Here is a 20,908-nt window from a genome sequence, read left to right on the forward strand (position 1 = left end):
GTTAGAGAAGATTATCCTTACCTGAGGAAACTCTCTCAGAACTCATAGTGATCACAGAAGCCATTTGACTAGTCAGGTGCTTTGACAGTTCTGTGCTCTTTGGCTGGTTTTACACTTTTGTTGTGCATATCATCCTCAATCCTCAGAATTATTCATATATGCACTAAGTTATGTGCTAGGATTCAACTGGTGAAATTTGTAGAGACCCTCCAAATACCTGGGCTGCAAGCATTGCCATTGGATCTTTTAAATCTCAGATTTATCCCCTTGGGAACTTATAGTCTCCTATTTTGAGAGAGTCACAAAGTGTCCAATGCACTTGTCTCTGCCTCCTTCAACCCACAGTTGATAAAAAGAAGATAGGAATATACTTCAACAATGTAAGGGCCTAATTGGTTCTATTAAAAATAGTTATGTTTGGTGGGTTCCTGAGTGGCTCAGTCAGTTGAGCATCCAATTCCTGAGCTTAGGTCCGGTCTTGATCTCAGGGTCATGATTTCAAGCCCCGAATTGGGCTCCATCCTGGGTATGGAGCCTACTTAAAAAAAAAAAAAAGCCATGCTTGGTGGAGCAGTCTATTCATACTGGACTCCTAGAAGACAATGAACTTAAACACCTTGCAACCTGGAGATTTCATCTGTTGGAAAAGATACCTCCAGAAAGATTCTTCAACTTCACTGGACGTGGTCCTTACCAGGAACTGCTAACCAACCCTTGTGCCACCAAACTCCAAGAAATAGAATCATGGATCACTGTGATGCATATAAAGAAAGCACCAAAGCCTGACTGGAACTTCATGCCATCTGGTGATCTGGAAGTAAAGATTCCTAGGAATTGAAGCAGGCATCTGATGAGAGCTTTTCCAAGGTGTCCAGACCAGGCTTGTATACCTTTTCTTCCTATGCTTCCTCTCTCTTCTTTATGAGAAGACAGTGCCCTGTCTGCATTTCCCAAGCCCTTGCAAAGGGGGGAAACCTTTTATTTTGATTATAGCCTTTTGGAAATAGCCTCATGATCCTGGGACTAATTAACCTTTCACTTGCTTTCTCTGAAGGGTTAGCAAGTTAACAGTTCACAAAAGTTTTCTTTCATCTGAACTATTAACTGACTTAAAAGTCTTTTCCATACTCATGGTCTCTGGATTTTCAACTTTACTGACTGTATTTATTGATAATATATTTGGTCCTAAACAGTTCTTTTGAGATAACATCATTCTTTAAAATGTCTTTGAAGTTTTCAAAAAGGCTCATCAGCTGCTGCTTTACACCTATACTGTGTCTTCCCAAATGCCCTTGGTTAATTCTTTCAGTGTGTTTTCACAATACTTACTATTCTGCTTTTGTGACTTTCAGGATGCATACTATGGGAATTTGCCTTTATAAGGAGAACCTTTTCTCCCATAAGTCAGAATAAGTGCCAATAAATATTTCAGTTGGCTACTTTTCAAATTTAGACTCCTGGTTTAGAACCATCACACAGTTTGGAATTGTTACGTTATGTCTCTTATTTTTCATAATTATTTTACATTTTATATTTTTTTGCCGTCAAACTCTCTAAAAAATGATGTACCCAATAAGCTATCTCAGAGCTCTGAGATGATCTCCAAAACATATGACCTTGACAAGATACAGGCTTTAAGTTGGAGTACCTGAGTTCTTCCCTCCTAATTTTCCTTGTTACTCAAATGTGGCCTTATGTGGTTTCCAACTGCTGTGCACTTTTCCTCTGATGTAGGACGTGACAACCAGGAAAGGTCATTCCTGACACTGAGGGACAAAACCACTAAATATGGAAAACCTGACTCTTGATCAGCAATGCTTTCAAAGAAAGATCTTGATCAAAAGGGGGAAAGGTGAAAATTAACAAAAGAAAATATGATTTAGAATGGAGTTGGGAAACCAGCAGAGAGAGCACTCATGCCCTACCACTCATCAATTGGTGACCCAACAGGGAGAGATGGATCTTGCATATGGATACTACTTTACTACTTCAGCAGGAGGAAAGAAGCTTCTCTTCCTCTCCTGCAACAGTCCAGCTAATGAAAAGCCTCTATACTTTGAGCTCCCAGTTTACTGTCATGGACATTTTGTTTTTCACAACCTTCCCAACTTCCCCCTTTCCTCTGTAAAAAAGCATTCCTCTCCTGTTCTGCACACTTGCCTACAGTTCTGCCATAGCTTGGTTGATCTAGACTGCAATTCTCTGCTATTCTCAAATAAACCCATTTTTGCTGGTAAGATAACTGGCAGTGTTAGTTTTCAGGTAATACCCCACATTTGCAGTCTCCCCCCATTATCAACATTTCCCACCAGAGTGGCACGTTTGTTACAATCAGTGAACCTACACGGATACATCATTATCACCCAAAGTCCATAATTTACTTTTGAGTGCACTCTTGGTGTTGTATACTCTGTTGGTTCTGCCAAGTGTATAATGACAAGTGTCCACTTTGTAGTATCATACAGAATAGTTTCATTGCCCTAAAGTGCTGTGCTCTCTATTCATCCCTCCCCTGACCCTAACCTCTGACAACTACTGATCTTTTTACTGACTCCATAGTTTTGCCTTTTTTCAAAAATCATATAGTTGCAATCATATGATGTCTATGATTGACTTCTTTCACTTAAAAATGTCTATTTCAGGTTTCCTCCATGTCTTTCAGATCTTGATAGCTCATTACTTTTTAACTTTAAATAATATTCCACTGTCTGAATGTACTACAGTTTATTTTTCCATTCATCCATTGAAGAACATCTCAGCTGCTTCCAAGTTTGGGCAATTATGAATAAAGCTGCTATAAATATCCATGTGAAGTTTTTTGTGTGGACATAACTTTTAAACCCATTTGGGTAAATATCAAGGAGTGTGATAACTGGATTGTACGTTAAAAGTCCATGTAGTTGTAAGAAACTTCCAAACTGTCCTTTAAAAGTGGTTGTACTGTTTTACATTCCTGCCAGCAATGAATGAGAGTTCCTGTGGCTCCATGTCTTCCCCAGTATTTGGTGTTAGCAGTGTTCTATATTCTGGCCATTCTTTTAGATAAGTACTAGTCGTCTTATCATTTTTGATTTTGAAACACAAGTGTAGTTTTATATTTTATATGTAGTTTTATGTTAGTTATTTGATTAATGTTTGTCATCCCCCTATAGACTGTGGGTTCAGTGAAAGCAGGGACTCTGTTTTTTGTCTGTTTTATCAGCTATCTATAGTACAGTGCCTTGGACATAGTAGACCTTGATGAATATTTGAGTAAATGAGCAACCAGCCTTAGCAGCTCATTTTGCAGGTGAGCTTTTACACAAGGATCCAGATCTACTAAAGATTATGGATCAGACTTTGACCCACTGAGGCCATTCCTGGGATGCTAGTTCACCCAAGGCTGTCAGAACTCGGCAGCATTCACAGCCATGCTCAAAGACATCTGGTGATCTGGCTTTAAAATAACTCCTGATGACAGGTAGTACTTTCGCACAGAATCTAAATTACTCAATCCAGTTCGTCATCCTTGAACAAATATCGAACTTTTCCTTTTTGTATCATCTAAGGAGGAATCCTGGCTTCTTACTCAAGCACATCTTCAGGGCTTCATGGATGTCTCTGTTTCTTAGGCTGTAGATGATGGGGTTGAACATGGGTGTCAGGATGGTATAGAGAAGAGAGAATCCTTTGCGCAAGAGTTGTGAAGAATTGGCTGAAGGCACAAGATACGTGGCAATCAGTGTCCCATAAAACACTGTGACCACGGTGAGGTGGGAGGAGCAGGTGGAGAAGGCCTTTCTCCGACCTGTGCCAGGTGGAATTCTTAGGATAGCAATAAGAATGCAGGAGTAGGAGGCTGCGATGAGGAGAAACGGAACCAGAGTTACTGCCGAAGAGGTGGCAAAGGCGATGGTCTCCGTCAGTGAGGTGTCTGTGCAGGAGAGGTGGACGAGAGGGGTGAAGTCACAGAAGAAGTGATCAATTTCATTAGGTCCACAGAAGGTCAATCTAGATAGTAAGACCATAGTGATTGCTGTAAGAAGGAAGCAGCAGAGCCAAGAGCTGGCAGCTAGCCTAATGCAAAGGGGGCCAGTCATGAGGATGGGATAGTGGAGAGGTTGGCAGATGGCCAGGTATCGGTCATAGGACATCACAGCCAGCAGAAGACACTCTGTTGCAGCCAGAGATCCAAAGAAGTAGAACTGTGCCATGCACCCAGCAACAGAGATAGTCCTCTGTTCAGCTATGGTGATCAGTAACATCTTGGGGACAATATTGGAGGTATAGCAGATCTCTAGAAAGGACAAGTTCACCAGGAAGAAGTACATGGGGGTGTGGAGGTGATGGATGAACAAAACTAGCAGAACAATGAGGATGTTGCCAGAAATGACTAAGACATAGAAAACTAAAAACATTATAAAGAGAAAGATATTTAGCTGTCGGATAGAGGAGAATCCTTGAAGCATAAATTCCACTATGGTTGTTTGGTTTTCCCAGGGCAGGATCACCATGCCTTGGCTTCCTTAGGACACCCAGTGATCAGAAGTGCTAAATGCAGAAAGTCCTAGCTTACCCATCAATGGGCAGCTGACAGTGGGTGATTTTCATTCCCAACTCATGTTTTTGGAAGGTTTTTTTATTTGGGTAGAGGAGTATCATCTTTTCTTCCAAAGCCTGAAATGGGAAAGAAAAGAATTTGCGGTAAGAACTTGTGACCATCCCAATCCTCCTTCTCCTACCTGTATTTTCATCTTATCAGGAGCAGTGTCAGGCTTTGGGGAAAGCAGGAAATTGAAGAAAGAGGAAAAAGAATACAAACTGGGAGGAAGGACAAAGGAAAAGGAAAGGGAAGGAGAATCATCTGCTCTGTGCTCATCCTGTGGTAGCTTGAGGACTTACAGAATGAAAAGAAGATCTGAAAGGGAGATAGGCACATTCCAAAGAGTATGAACTCTTAGAACCTAGACCATCAAGGGCCAAGACAAAGAACCCTCCCCTCCCTCCTTAAACACTGGTTACGTGCAGGGATATGGTCCCTATCATATCTACTATGAATTTTTCTCCTTTCAGCTTCTCAGTGATTTGAGAAGTGAGTTTCTTACTTCTGTTACAGTTTCCAGAACAATAGCAAGAGAAAATCATGTGAGTGCTCATGCTGGTGTAATTCAGAGGTAGGAGTGCATTCTCACAATCTTAAAAATCAGGTCATCAGGCTTGGGTGGCTCAGCAGTTAGTTGAGTGTCTGCCTTCAGCTCAGGTCATGATCCCAGGATCCAGGATCCAGTCCTTCATCGGGTTCTCTGCATAGAGCCTGCTTCTCCCTCTACCTATGTCTCTGCCTATCTCTGTGTGTCTCTCATAAATAAATAAATAAAATATTTTTAAAAAATCAGGTCATTAAAAAAATTTTATGTTGAGGGGCACCTGGGTGGCTCAGTTGGTTATAAGCATCTGCCTTCAGCTCAGATCATGATCCCAGGGTCCTAGGATGGTGCCCCTAGTGGGACTCCCTGCTCAGCTGGGAGTCTGCTGCTTCTTCTGCCCCTCCTCCTGCTTGTGCTCATATTCAAGCTCTTTATCTCTCTCTCAAATAAATAAATAAAATCTTTTTTAAAAAACTATTTAATGTTAGGCAGCAGTAAATGGAAGAAGATTCAGACCCAAGTGGCCTAAGGCACTGTGTGCAACCAGCCAACTGAGTATAAGGTAGCTTCAGATTCTTTTGAATGAAATAAGAAGACCCAGGCCTCCTCCTCAGTTCCATCCAAGGTCCAAGCCATAGGCCTACCCTGAAATTCAGGACAGATAGAGAACCTGCCCAAAAAATACTGCTATCCTCCGACAGGGCAGAGGCTGAAACCATTTGACTATTCTCAACCACCTTGTACTGGATCCATTCATTACCTTCTTAGATAGTTGTGGAGGGAGCATACTGCTGCAGGTGGAGATGGGAAACCCCAGGTGCAGGTACAGAAAGCACCGGGCCAGGGTAATAATGAGGTAGTTAGCAGGGCATAGCCAGAGAGCCCTATACAAAGCCTAGGGTGTGGCCTTATAAGGGTCAGACTTTGAACAAGTTGTTTAACATCTTTGAGACACAGTTTCTCATCCATAAAATAGGATACCAGGAGGGAGAAGAATTTAACATGTGCCTAGATTATGCAAAAACATAAACACAAAGATCGTGAGATGGCTGGCTTTCCCAGGCTGCCGACGTTATGTAAATTTACCAAGAAATTGCCTTTCCTTTGAAGGGGGCGTTGGCAATGAGTCCCCCAGTTCGTTTTGCCACATCCTGCCAGTGTTTGTGGATGTAACTGTGTGAGTCATTAAGCTCTTCCACCGATCTCTTTTTTTTTTAATTTTATTTATTTATTCATGAGAGACACAGAGAAAGAGAGAGAGAGAGGCAGAGACACAGGTAGAGGGAGAAGCAGGCTCCATGCAGGCAGCTGTTGGACTCGATTCCAGGTCTCCAGGATCACACCCTGGGCTGAAAGCGGCGCTAAACCGCTGAGCAACCCGGGCTGCCCTCCACGGATCTCTTAATCATACTAAGAGCTTTTGGCAGTACATTAATCCCATTTTCAAACGGACTCAGTGTCCTGGGTATCATTCTGTGGGGCCCTAGTTCTGGCTTTCCAAGTGGTTTTCAGAGAACTAACCTGGAATTTGTGCTGAGAGTCCTGGTGCCCAGGGAACACTTGGCAACTGGTGATTTCAGATTCTGAGCCCATGGAGTAGAGCATGGAGAGAACTTCTCTCCATCCCTGAAAAACACAAATGAGGATCTGAGATCTCAGAGGGATGGCTTTGGTTCTGACAGATCACAGCCAGACTCCTGGTTCCTGCCGCTATTCCTGCCAGTGATGAGGATATTATTTGATCCCAGGCATGTCGTAAGTGCTGAAAAAAATGTCACTCCATTGTCACAACAACCCTCTGGTAGGTTAGTACCCTTACTTCTTATCCTTCCTTCCCAAATGAAGTCACAGAGAAGTTAAATGACTTACCCATGGTCATCATCTAGAAAGTGGCAGAGATGAGATTCAGATTTGCCCTCAATCCTTCACTCCTAAGCATGGACACTGCTTTTCATGGGCCCTGAGTACATAAGCTAGTTTGCATAGTCTCACAGAGGCTGGAAGAGGAAAGCTTCTACAACGCAGCCTATCATGAGAGAGGTCTATCTACATTGTTGGCTGTTGAAGGAGCCATCCCTTACAGGGATAGAATAATCTTCTCTACCTGTCACCTGGACTTGCTTTCACACTACTACTTTTGTTTTTTCTTTATAATCTTAAAATATATATATATCAGGTCAGCCTATTGCCTCAAGAAAACAATCCAAGAACACTTTTGAACGTGTGCACTGGGAATTACCACTTCCCTTCTACCACGCCATTACATTTCTGCCGCCAGGATGCTGCACCAGTCGATGCAGTGCAGAGACATGAGGAAGAATGGAAAGCCAGACAAGGGGATGCCTGGGTGGCTCAGTAGTTGAGCATCTGCCTTGGGCTCAGGGCATGATCCTGGAGTCCTGGCATCTAGTCCTGCATCTGGCACCCCACAGGGATCCTGCTTCTCCTTCTGCCTGTGTCTCTGCCTCTCCCTCTGTCTCTCATGAATAAGTAAATAAAATCCTGAAAGAAAGAAAGAAAGAAAGAAAGAAAGAAAGAAAGAAAGAAAGAAAGAAAGAAAGAAAGAAAACTAGGCAAAGGTAGGACAGAACTAGCTAGTGATGTCTTACTAAACTCACAGGCTCTAACACTAAACAGGCCTGGATTCCAATCCCTGCCAACCACAGAGACATCTAAGCAAAGGCATTTTATAACCTTTAAGGGAAGAGAAACTCTTCTCTTATGCTCCTCAGGGGGTGCAAATGAGGATTCATAGGGCAGCAGAGAGGTCTGTGATCCTGGCCTCCCCACCCTAGCATGCGGCCAATATCTCTTGCTCTGTCTCCTTAGCAGAAGTGAGGAAATCATGCTCCTCTGTTAACTCTGCTCCTATATACTGATTGACTCTAGAGCCACAAGCCCAAACAACACAATATACCTGTAATTCATTTTGGCATAGGGCTGGGGTTGGAGTCAATGCTCAGTAAGTGGTAGAGCTTTCTCCCTCCCGCCTTCCCTTCCCTCCTCTTCCTCTCTTTCTCTGCTCTTCCCTCTTTTCTCCCCAGTTATGTAAGCACAATTAGTGCTATCTAAATGTAGATTAACTCTTTTAGGAAGATATCTGCTTCCCTTCACTGGAGATGTTCAAGTTATGAAGACAATTAAACAAGACTTAAGGAGACTTATTGTGATTTGATGATTTTTCCGTCCCTTCCAGAGTTGAGGTCCCCCCCACACAACTGGGAAACATTCCATTCCCCCAAGATACACACAAAGCAAATTTGTAGGAAAGCGGGTTCTCATAAAGCAAAAACACTCAGTAAGGAATCTACAAACAAAAAAGCAAGGGGAACAGGAAATGACTCAGATGCTATCTGAATGGGATCCTTTCTCTTAGCTGAATTAAGTGCAACTAACCAATCAATTCAGCCAACATTTGGCTTTTTGATAAGGGTGTTGACTATTGCCAGCTGCTGGTGAATTCAGGAGATCAGTTGGTCAACCAGACAGACAGTTTGATTTTGTTACTAAACTGATAATGGATTTAGTGTGCTAGGGGATTGTACCCCTGGCCTCATATAGCAAAGAAGAGACCAAAACAGGAAACACGGAAGTGTATACCAGCAGAATAGATGAGCTTTACCTGTGCCTCAGAGGGGTCCACTCCTACTTTGGGGAGCCAGGCCACAGAGACAATGGCATACCCACCTCCCCTGGATTCAGAGAATTGGGCTACACAACTGAAATCTTTCTTTTATCCAGAGAGCTACCTCCCTTGACAAAAACTAAATTGGGGCTGTCTTTCCACATGAACCTAGGAGGCCGCTTAAATTTTGCTCCCATCTCAACATTTCTCTGTGTAAACTTGAGTTCCTCTGTGGGCAAAGCCATCACCTCCCCTGATATTGGTGCTCATGGGCATTTCCCAAATGACTCTAGTGGGGAATTGCTGTTTACTTTGCAAATTGTGTGAAACCAGTTTACCTTTACCTTAAAGGAAATCTTTTTTCCTTTGCTTTAAGCTTCTATTTTAATAATGACTATTTGTATTAATATTAGTTGTATAAAGAGCTTTAATTTAGTGATTAAAATGCATAATTATGCTTTGGAGAATGGGTTAAAACAATATTTTAAAAGAAGTATTTAATTTTTTTCTATCCTCTGGAAAAAATTGCTGGGCATGTCCTTATTATGTAGATTTGGTAGAGAACTGAGACATACCTACGATAGCAAACATTTATTGTCAAAACCAGTAATTATGATTCTAAAGAACTTGTGTCATCTTGGATACTTGTTATTTATTAAAAGTTGTAACTAAGGTTAGCCTTGTTCTGGGAAATGTAAGTTTGTGATTGACAACCTTATGGAATTAAAATTATCATCTACTGACAGGCATCACAAACTGAAGAGAGATTTGCTCCAGCTAACAAATTAATACAGCTATCTGATAAGTATAACAAATGAAATGATAAAACAATCAATGAATTGAAATGATCTCATTTGTTCTTTAGAACTGAAGTATTTTTTCTATGGACTACTACCCAGATTTCCTGAAACCTTGGCATTTGCCACTATTTGAACTCATGAATGAACACATATTTGATTATATGAGGCTTTTGGCTAGGATGTCCTCATAGAAATCTACTGCCTAGAAATCTATAGCCTACCAATATATGCCAGGTTTTCAGCTAAGCCTGTACTCCCTATAATCCTTACAACCTTTGTGTTTATTACCCATCTTACAAATGAGGAAATCCAGGCTTTGAGAGATGAAATTACTTGTTCAAAATTACCCAAGCAGAAGAATATGAGGAGGCTGTGATTGGACTGAACGCTCCATGAAAGCAGTGGAGTCTTCACTTTTCTATATACCTCAGAACCTAACATATACTAAGATTTATAAAAACTATATTAATATTTATAAATTTTAATATAAAATATAGATAATATTTATAAACAAACTGAATAAATATGTGAGCAAATGTCTGCCTTCAAATGTAATGTTCTTTCTATTTTAGGAAGCCCCTTCCTCCAGACTGTGCAATGGTGCTGTTACTCCCTCAAGTTTAAAAGGGCAGTCTCTCCCTTGCTGTCCTTCCCGCTGCCCCCTGGTGGTGTATTCGATAAATTTTTATCTTAAAGAAAGGATGGGGATGGAGGGTGCTCTAGTACCTGAATTGAGACTGTGAATAGGTTATGGAAGTAGTTCTTGATGCTAAAAATGTGTGTGTGGGGGGGGGTATTTTTTTTTTATTGGAGTTTGATTGTTTTTAAATGGCAAATTATACCTAAAAAAGTAAAAGGCCACTGATTAAAAACAGCAAAGATAACTTTATTTAGAATGAGGTCATTTAGAAGAAGCTTGCTTCAGTATTTAAGCCAATTAGTTATATTGCAGGAAGCCAGGAAGCCTACTTTACAGTTTCTAAGAGGTTTTTTTCCCAAAGATTATTTATTTAGTTTTTTATTTGAGAGGGGGGGGAAGAGAGAGAGAGAGAGAGAGAGAGAGAACGAGCAGGGGGAAAGGGTAGAGAGGAAGGGAGAAGCAGGCTCCTCTCCGCTAAGCAGGGAGCCCCTGGTAGTGCTCCAGTCCAGGACTCTGGGATCATGACCTGAGTCTTAACCGACTGAGCCTCCCAGTCATCCCTAAGGGATTTTTTAATTCCCTAATGGGATTTTGAACCCATTTTCTACTCTTGAAAAGATACTTATTTTTTGGCAATCAAGCCACTGATCCAAAAATATTCAAGAATACAAGCTTTATAATAAATTATTTCAGTAAAGTTGCAGGACACAAAATTAATACACAGAAATTAGTTGTGTTTTTATACATTAATAGTGAAGTAAAAAAAGGTGAACATTAACAAGACAGGAAACAACGAATGTTGGAGAGAATGTGGAGGAAGGGGAACCCTCTTGCACTGTTGGTGAGAATGTGAACTGGTACAACCACTCTGGAAAACTGTGTGGGGGTTCCTCAAAGAGTTAAAAATAGAACTACCCTATGACCCAGCAATTGCACTGCTGTGGATTTGCCCCAAAGATACAGATGCAGTGAAATGCCGGGACACCTACACCCCAATGTTTATAGCAGCAATGTCAATGTCCACAATAACCAAACTGTGGAAGTAGCCTTGGTGTCCATCGAAAGATGAATGGATAAAGAAGATGTGGTCAATATATACAATGGAATATTACTCAACCATTAGAAACGACGAATACCCACCATTTGCTTCGATGTGGATGGAATGGAGGGTATTATGCTGAGTGAAGTAGGTCAATTGGAGAAGGACAAACATTATATGGTTTCACTCATACAGGGAATATAAAAAATAATGAAAGGGATTATAGGGGAAGGAAGGGAAAATGAGTGGGAAAAATCAGAAAGGGAAACAAAACATAAGACTCCTAACTGTGGGAAATGAGCAATGGGTAGTGGAAGGGGAGGTGGGCAGGGGATGGGGTGACTGGGTGACAGGCACTGAGGGGGGCACTTGAAGGGATGAGCACTGGATGTTATAATATATGTTGGCAAATTGAACCTCAATAAAAAAATACCTCAATTGAGGTATTTTATTGAACATAAATAAATAAATAAATAAATAAATAAATAAATAAATAAATGTAAAAGAGAAATTAAGAAAACAATTCCATTTACAATTGTACCAAAAAGAATAAAATACTTAGGAATAGAAATAAACGTAACCCAAGAGGGTGAAAGATCTATAATCTAAACATTGGATTATAGAAAGATCTATAATCTTAACACCAATAATATAAACATTGGTGAAAGAAATTGAGGATGACACAAAAAATGGAAATAAAAAAACATTGAAATAAAGCATTCTTGAGCCTACTGTATTCACTTTACTTATATAATCAACATATTTGGGAATGTAACTTTTGGCTATAATATAAAATTACCTGCATGTTTGGCTGCCTTTTATTTTTTACTTTTTCTGCTTTGTCCCCATCCTTAGGAACCCCATGCCCCATTCTATCTCAGAGGCTTTGTAATTATTAACTCTGCCTAGAGTCAACACTGTTTTTATGTCGATGTGTTGTGTATCTTTATTTGAATTCAATTTATTTGCTTACTTCTTTATTGACGGTCTCCCCCACAGAACTGTAGGAAACTCTTTCTTGTTTGCAGCTGGATCCAAGTGCAGATGACTGTGTATATCTCCATTAAGTAGATAATAACTAGCACATAGTAAATAATAACTATTTACAGTATAAAGAAAAAAAAAACAGACCCTGAATGGAGTCACTTGTGCTAAGCCCTACCAAGACCTATTATCTAACTCAATTTCAGTTTCAGCTTCTCCCAGGAGTGGAATTTTAAACCAATCATCCTGAATTTCCTTATCAGCACTATTAGATCATCTGTATAATGAGACTCCCTGCTTTTTCCCTACAGAAAGATGACCTTGCCTGAAACAATTCTTTATTTTGCTAATAACCTCCTTGCCCTGCCCAGTTTCTGCTTATAAAATCCTTCCATTTTATACAGCTCATCAAAGGTGCCTTTTATTTGCTAGATGGGATTCCACCTGACTCAGGAATTGTTGAATAAAACGAACTAGATGTTTAAATTTACTTACTTGAAATTTTGTTGTTTAACAATTGGTAGCAGTGAGAGGCGGGGCAAGATGGCGGAAGAGTAGGGTCCCCAAGTCACGTGTCCCCACCAAATTACCTAGATAACTTGAAATCATCCTGAAAACCTATGAATTCAGCTTGAGATTTAAAGAGAGAACAGCTGGAATGCTACAGTGAAAAGAGTTCACACTTATATCAAGGTAGGAAGACGGGGAAAAAGAAACAAAAAGCATCCAAGGGGGAGGAGCCCCCGAGGAGCTGGGCTAAGGCCGTGGCGAATATCCCCAGGACAGGAGAGCCCCGCCTGGAGAAGCAGGAGCTTCACCAACGTTTCCGGACGGAAAGGCGCTCGCAGGGAGGTGGAGCAGGACCCCAGGAGGGCAGGGATGCCCTCAGGCTCCCTGGGACGCTAACAGACATCTGCGCCCCACGGCGAGTGTGCCACACCCCACAGCCGAACTCCCTAAAGGGCTGCAGCCCAAGCCCGGCTGGACCCGGGAGCAGCTCGGAGGCGGCTCCAAGTGGAGGGAGCTGCGCGGGCCTGGGAGCAGCTGCGTCTGGCTCCGGCAGAGGCTCTAGGCAGAGACGCCGGGCAGAGACTCCGGCAGAGGGAGCTGCGGGCCATGAGTGTGATTCCAACAGCACAGGCCCGGGAGCACAGGGCACCGGAGACACACAGCCCAGGATCCCTCGTTTCTCCAAGGACGGGCAGAAGCCAGGAGGGCCCAGGACAGCAAGAACGCTCCAGCCTCCGGGCAGCCCGGAGCTGAGCAGATCAGCAGCCCCGCCCCGGAGCATCCAGGCCCCTGCAGACTGAGAGCTCTGTAGTTACTGCAGGAGCTGACTCTAGAGCTGGAGAGCTGGCCACCTCTACTGTTGTTGTTTGTCCTGGGGCCTCACAGGATAAAAAAAACCCCACTGAGCTACACAGTGGCCTCACCAGATAAACAGGTTAAACAACTTTCACCGAGCCCTGCACCAGGCAGGGGGCTGAGCAGCTCCCCCAAGTGCTAACACCTGAAAATCACCACAGCAGGCCCCTCCCCCAGAAGACCAGCTAGACGGATAGGGGAAAAACAAATTATTGACCTTGATTGAGGAAAATGTCACCTCAAAAGAAAGAACCAGAAACAGTCCTCTCTCCCACAGAGTTACAAAATTTAGATTACAATTCAATGTCAGAAAGCCAATTCAGAAGCACTATTATAAAGCTACTGATGGCTCTAGAAAAAAGCATAAAAGACTCAAAAGACTTCATGACAGAAGAATTTAGATCTAATCAGGCAGAAATTAAAAATCAATTAAATGAGATTCAATCCAAACTAGAGGTCCTAACGACGAGGGTTAACGAGGTAGAAGAACGAGTGAGTGACATAGAAGACAAGTTGATGGCAAAGAGGGAAACTGAGGAAAAAAGAGACAAACAATTAAAGGATCATGAGGATAGATTAAGGGAAATAAGTGATAGCCAGAGGAAGAAAAATCTATGTTTAATTGGGGTTCCCGAAGGCGCCAAAAGGGACAGAGGGCCAGAATATGTATTTGAACAAATCATAGCTGAAAACTTTCCTAATCTGGGAAGGGAAACAGGCATTCAGATCCAGGAAATAGAGAGATCCCCCCCTAAAATCAATAAAAACCATTCAACACCTCGACATTTAATAGTGAAGCTTGCAAATTTCAAAGATAAAGAGAAGATCCTTAAAGCAGCAAGAGACAAGAAATCCCTAACTTATATGGGGAGAAATATCAGATTAACAGCAGACCTCTCCACAGAGACCTGCAGGCCAGAAAGGGCTGGCAGGATATATTCAGGATCCTAAATGAGAATAACATGCAGCCAAGAATACTTTATCCAGCAAGGCTCTCATTCAGAATAGAGGGACAGATAAAGAGCTTCCCAGATAGGCAGGAACTGAAAGAATATGTGACTACCAAACCAACTCTGTGAGAAAGTTAAGGGGGACTTTTTTTAAAAAAAAGATTTTATTTATTTATTCATAGACACAGAGAGAGAGACAGAAACACTGGCAGAGGGAGAGGGAGACACAGGCTCCATGCAGGGAGCCCGATGTGGGACTTGATCCTGCGTCTCCAGGATCACACCCCAGGCTGCAGGCGGCGCCAAACCACTAGGCCACCGGGGCTGCCCAAGGGGGACTCTTAAAATTCCTCTTTAATAGGAAGTCCAATGGAAAAATCCACAAAAACAGGGACTGAATAGGTATCATGATGACACTAAACTCATATCTTTTAATAGTAACTCTGAATGTGAATGGGCTTAATGACCCCATCAAAAGGCGCAGGGTTTCAGACTGGATAAAAAAGCAGGACCCACTTATTTGCTGTCTACAAGAGACTCATTTTAGACATAAAGACACCTACAGCCTGAAAATAAAAGGTTGGAGAACCAACTACCATTCAAATGGTCCTCAAAAGAAAGCAGGGGTAGCCATCCTCATATCAGATAAAGTAAAATTTATCCCGAAGACTGTAGTGAGAGATGAGGAGGGACACGATATCATACTTAAAGGATCTATCCAAGAAGAGGACTTAACAATCATCAATATATATGCCCCGAATGTGGGAGCTGCCAAATATATCAATCAATTAATACCCAAAGTTAAGACATACTTAGATAATAATACACTTATACTTGGTGACTTCAATTTAGTGTTTTCTACACTCGATAGGTCTTCTAAGCACAACATCTCCAAAGAAACAAGAGCTTTAAATGTTACACTGGACCAGGTGGATTTCACAGATATCTACAGAACTTTATGTCCAAACAAAACTGAATACACATTCTTCTCAAGTGCACATGGAACTTTCTCCAGAATAGACCACATACTGGGTCACAAATCGGGTCTGAACCGATACCAAAAGATTGGGATCGTCCCCTGCGTATTCTCAGACCATAATGCCTTGAAATTAGAACTAAATCACAACAAGAAGTTTGGAAGGACTTCAAACATGTGGAGTTAAGGACCATCCTGCTAAAAGATGAAAGGGTCAACCAGGAAATTAAGGAAGAATTATAAAGATTCATGGAGACTAATGAGAATGAAGATATAATCGTTCAAAATCTTTGGGATACAGCACAAGCAGTCCTGAGTGGGAAATACATTGCAATACAAGCATCCATCCAAAAACTGGAAAGAACTCAAATACAAAAGCTAACCTTACACGTAAAGGAGCTAGAGAAAAAACTGCAAATAGATCCTACACCCAGCAGAAGAAGAGAGTTAATAAAGATCCAAGCAGAACTCAACGAAATCGAGACCAGAAGAACTGTGGAGAAGATCAACAAAACCAGGAGTTGGTTCTTTGAAAGAATTAATAAGATAGATAAACCATTAGCCAGCCTTACTAAAAAGAAGAGAGAGAAGACTCAAATTAATAAAATCATGAATGAGAAAGGAGAGATCACTACCAACACCAGGGAAATACAAACGATTTTAAAAACATATTATGAGCAGCTATACGCCAATAAGTTAGGCAATCTAGAAGAAATGGACATATTTCTGGAAAACCATAAACTACCAAAACTGGAACTGGAAGAAATAGAAAACCTGAACAGGCCAAAGAGCAGGGAGGAAATTGAAGCAGTCATCAAAAACCTCCCAAGACACAAAAGTCCAGGGCCAGATGGCTTCCCAGGGGAATTCTATCAAATGTTAAAAGAAGAAACCATACCTATTCTACTAAAGCTGTTCAGAAAGATAGAAAGACATGGAATTCTTCCAAACTCGTTCTATGAGGCCAGCATCACCTTAATTCCAAAACCAGACATAGACCCCACCAAAAAGGAGAATTATAGACCAATATCCCTGATGAACATGGATGCAAAAATTCTCAGCAAGATACTAGCCGATAGGATACAACAATACATTAAGAAGATTATTCACCATGACCAAGTAGGATTTATCCCCAGCAAGGCTGGTTCAACACTCATAAAACAATCAATGTGATTCATCACATCAGCAAGAGAGAAAACAAGAACCATATGATCCTCTCAATAGATGCAGAGAAAGCATTTGACAAAATACAGCATCCACTCCTGATCAAAACTCTTCAGAGTAGGGATAGAGGGAACATTACTCAGCATCTTAAAATCCATCTATGAAAAGCCCACAGCAAATATCATTCTCAATGGGAAGCACTGGGAGCCTTTCCCCTAAGATCAGGAACAAGACAGGGATGTCCACTTTCACCACTGCTATTCAACATAGTACTAGAAGTCCTAGCCTCAACAATCAGACAACAAAAAGACATAAAAGGCAAATTGGCAAAGAAGAACTCAAACTCTCCCTCTTCACCGATGACATGATACTCTACATAGAAAACCCAAAAGACTCCACCCCAAGATTGCTAGAACTCATAGAGCAATTTGGCAGTGTGGCAGGATACAAAATCAATGCCCAGAAGTCAGTGGCATTTCTATAAAGTAACAATGAGACTGAAGAAAGAGAAATTAAGGAGTCAATCCCATTTACAATTGCACCCAAAAGCATAAGATACCTAGGAATAAACCTAACCAAAGAGGTAAAGGATCTATACCCAAAAACTATAGAACACTCTGTAAGAAATTGAGGAATACACGAAGAGATGGAAAAATATTCCATGCTCATGGATTGGCAGAATTAATATTGTGAAAATGTCAATGCTACCCAGGGCAATTTACACATTTAATGCAATCCCTATCAAAATACCATGGACTTTCTTCCGAGGGTTGGAACAAATCATCTTAAGATTTGTGTGGAATCAGGGATCCCTGGGTGGTGCAGCGGTTTAGCGCCTGCCTTTGGCCCAGGGCGCGATCCTGGAGACCCGGGATCGAATCCCACGTCGGGCTCCCGGTGCATGGAGCCTGCTTCTCCCTCTGCCTGTGTCTCTGCCTCTCTCTCTCTCTCTCTCTCTCTCTGTGACTATCATAAGTAAATAAAATTAAAAAAAATAGCCCAAAGCTACTGTAATATAAAAAAAAAAAAAAGATTTGTGTGGAATCAGAAAAGACCCCGAATAGCCAGGGGAATTTTAAAAAAAGAAAACCATACCTGGGGGCATCACAATGCCAGATTTCAGGTTGTACTACAAAGCTGTGGTCATCAAAACAGTGTGGTACTGGCACAAAAACAGACACATAGATCCATGGAACAAAATAGAGAATCCAGAAGTGGACCCTCAATTTATGGCCAACTAATATTCGACACAGGAGGAAAGACTATCCACTGGAAAAATGACAGTCTCTTCAATAAATGGTGCTGGGAAAATTGGACATCCACATGCAGAAGAATGAAACTAGACCACTCTCTTTCACCATACACAAAGATAAACTCAAAATGGATGAAAGATCTAAAAGTGAGACAAGAATCCATCAAAATCCTATAGGAGAACACAGGCAACACCCTTTTTGGACTTGGCCACAGTAACTTCTTGCAAGAAAGGACTTGGCCACAGTAACTTCTTGCAAGATACATCCATGAAGGCAAGAGAAACAAAAGCAAAAATGAACTATTGGGACTTCATCAAGATAAGAAGCTTCTGCACAGCAAAGGATACAGTCAACAAAACTAAAAGACAACCTACAGAATGGGAGAAGATATTTGCAAATGAAGTATCAGATAAAGGGCCAGTATCCGATCTATAAAGAACTTATTAAACTCAGCAGCAAAGAAACAAACAATCCAATCATGAAATGGGCAAAAGACATGACCAGTAATCTCACAGAAGACATAGATATGGTCAACAAGCACATGAGGAAATCTCTGCATCACTTGCCATCAGGGAAATACAAATCAAAACCCCAATGAGATACACCTCACACCAGTGAGAATGGGGGAAATTAACAAGGCAGGAAACCATAAATGTTGGAGAGAATGTGGAGCAAGGGGAACCCTCCTGCACTGTTGGTGGGAATGTGAACTGGTGTAGCCACTCTGGAAAACTGTGTGGAGGTTCCTCAAAGAGTTAAAAATAGATCTTCTGCACCACCCAGCAATTGCACTGCTGGGGATTTACCCCAAAGATACAGATGCAATGAAACGCCGGGACATCTGCACCCCGATGTTTGTAGCAGCGATGTCCACAATAGCCAAACTGTGAAAGGAGCCTCAGTGTCCATGAAAAGATGAATGGATAAAGAAGATGTGGTCTATGTATACAATGGAATATTACTCAGCCATTAGAAACGACAAATACGGCTTCCGGCCCGCGAGCAGCATGGCGGCGGCCTCAGGTGCAGAGAAGGAGAAGGAGCGGCCCGGGGTGGGGGGTGGGGGAGCGGCGCGGGCGCGGCGGGCGGGAACAGCACGCGGGAGCGGCTGCTGTCTGCGCTGGAGGACCTGGAGGTCTTGTCGAGAGAACTTATAGAAATGCTGGCAATTTCAAGAAACCAAAAGTTGTTGCCGCCTGATGAGGAAAACCAGGTCCTGGAGTTGTTAATTCATAGAGATGGGGAATTTCAAGAACTGATGAAGTTGGCACTTAATCAGGGAAAAATCCATCATGAAATGCACGTTTTAGAAAAGGAAGTGGAGAAGAGGGACAGTGATATTCAGCAACTACAGAAACAGCTAAAGGAAGCAGAGCAAATACTGGCAACAGCTGTTTACCAAGCAAAAGAAAAACTCAAATCAATAGAAAAGGCAAGAAAAGGTGCCATCTCCTCTGAAGAAATAATTAAATATGCACATAGAATAAGTGCAAGTAATGCTGTGTGTGCTCCACTGACCTGGGTTCCAGGGGACCCACGGAGACCATACCCAACTGATTTAGAGATGAGAAGTGGATTATTGGGTCAAATGAACAATCCTTCCACGAATGGTGTAAATGGTCATTTACCAGGGGATGCACTTGCAGCAGGCAGATTGCCAGATGTCCTTGCCTCGCAGTACCCATGGCAGTCAAATGACATGTCAATGAATATGTTACCACCAAATCACAGTAATGACTTCTTGTTGGAACCTCCGGGGCATAATAAAGAAAATGAAGATGATGTAGAAGTTATGTCAACAGACTCCTCGAGCAGTAGCAGTGACTCTGATTAAAAACATAAAAGACATAATTCATACAGAATTGAATACCATGGGGAGCACTTGGGTGGCTCGGCTGAGTGTCAGACTCTTGATTTTGGCTCAGGTCTTGATCTCAGGGTTGTGAGGTTGAGCCCCGTATCTGGCTCTGTGCTGGGCATGGAGTCTGCTGAAGATTCTCTGAAGATTCCCCCTGCCTCTCTCCCTCTCTAAAAACCAAACAAAACAGAATTGAATGCTGTGGAATTCTGTTTTCTAAAACTATTGTAAACCTGTAAAAAATAGCCGGGTAATACTGGCTATAGCGGAATGGTGCGGCCCATCAAGAATCACTGGACTTTTCTTTTAAAAGCCAGAAATCATGGTTTCAGTTCTAAACCACTAAATGAATATTTAAAGAATAATCAAAATTTATTGTTGGGAAAAAAATTACTCAGTGCTGTTCTATGCCATTATATTCCAGTTATGTTGGACTTGTACATAGTAGGTCTGGAAATACACGCTGAGGGAAGTGACCGCTGTACATACACTAATCAGCCCCTGGAATTAGTTAGAAAAGCATTTTAAATAAGGGCAGTGGATCACTGAATGTCTTTTGTATCTCAGAATAACAAAACCCTCATTTTAAAGTGAAGGCTGGTAGCTTCGGTCACAGTAACGGGGGAAATTGTCTCAATTTGTACTATCTGTAATTATTGTAAGTTTTGTAAATAAACTCTCTTGTTTGTACTCCGAAAAAAAAAAAAAAAAGAAATGACAAATACCCACCATTTGCTTCGACGTGGATGGAACTGGAGGGTATTATGCTTGATGAAATAAGTCAATTGGAGAAGGACAAACATTATATGGTCTCATTAATTTGCATAATATAAAAAATAGTGAAAGGGATTAAAGAGGAAAGGAGAAAACATGAGTGGGAAATATCAGAAAGGGAAACAGAACTTGAGAGACTCCTAACTCTGGGAAACGAACCAGGGGTGGTGGAAGGGGAGGTGGGCGGGTGGTGGGGGTGACTGGGTGATGGGCACTGAGGGGGGCACTTGATGGGATGAGCACAGGGTGTTATTCTATATGTTGGTTAACTGAACACCAATAAAATATAAAGTTATTAAAAAAAAACAATTGGTAGCAGCAACAACATCCAAGCAAAATTTTGACGGCGTTTGA

The 20,908-nt window shown here is 41.7% G+C and overlaps 2 protein-coding genes across 2 annotated transcripts; one reads left to right on the forward strand and one right to left on the reverse strand.

Annotated features, from left to right (window-relative positions):
* Nucleotides 1–3,539: 3,539 nt before the first annotated feature.
* Nucleotides 3,540–4,493, reverse strand: OR11I1 (olfactory receptor family 11 subfamily I member 1). Its single transcript, NM_001313844.1, has one exon. It carries the CDS (start codon nucleotides 4,491–4,493, stop codon nucleotides 3,540–3,542), a length of 954 nt encoding a protein of 317 aa, NP_001300773.1.
* Nucleotides 4,494–18,929: 14,436 nt separating this feature from the next.
* Nucleotides 18,930–20,470, forward strand: LOC611719 (mediator of RNA polymerase II transcription subunit 4-like). Its single transcript, XM_038541027.1, is given in 2 exon segments — nucleotides 18,930–18,968; nucleotides 18,971–20,470. Coding segments are annotated over 2 exon segments (825 nt in total). The 3' UTR covers nucleotides 19,757–20,470.
* Nucleotides 20,471–20,908: the final 438 nt, after the last annotated feature.

The sequence above is a fragment of the Canis lupus genome, chromosome 6, assembly GCF_011100685.1.
Source record: "Canis lupus familiaris isolate Mischka breed German Shepherd chromosome 6, alternate assembly UU_Cfam_GSD_1.0, whole genome shotgun sequence".
Lineage (NCBI taxonomy): Eukaryota > Metazoa > Chordata > Mammalia > Carnivora > Canidae > Canis > Canis lupus.

Bases quoted from the DNA above. Each gene is read 5' to 3' on its own strand.
- OR11I1 (NM_001313844.1), bottom strand. From the start codon at position 4,493: ATGGTGATCCTGCCCTGGGAAAACCAAACAACCATAGTGGAATTTATG.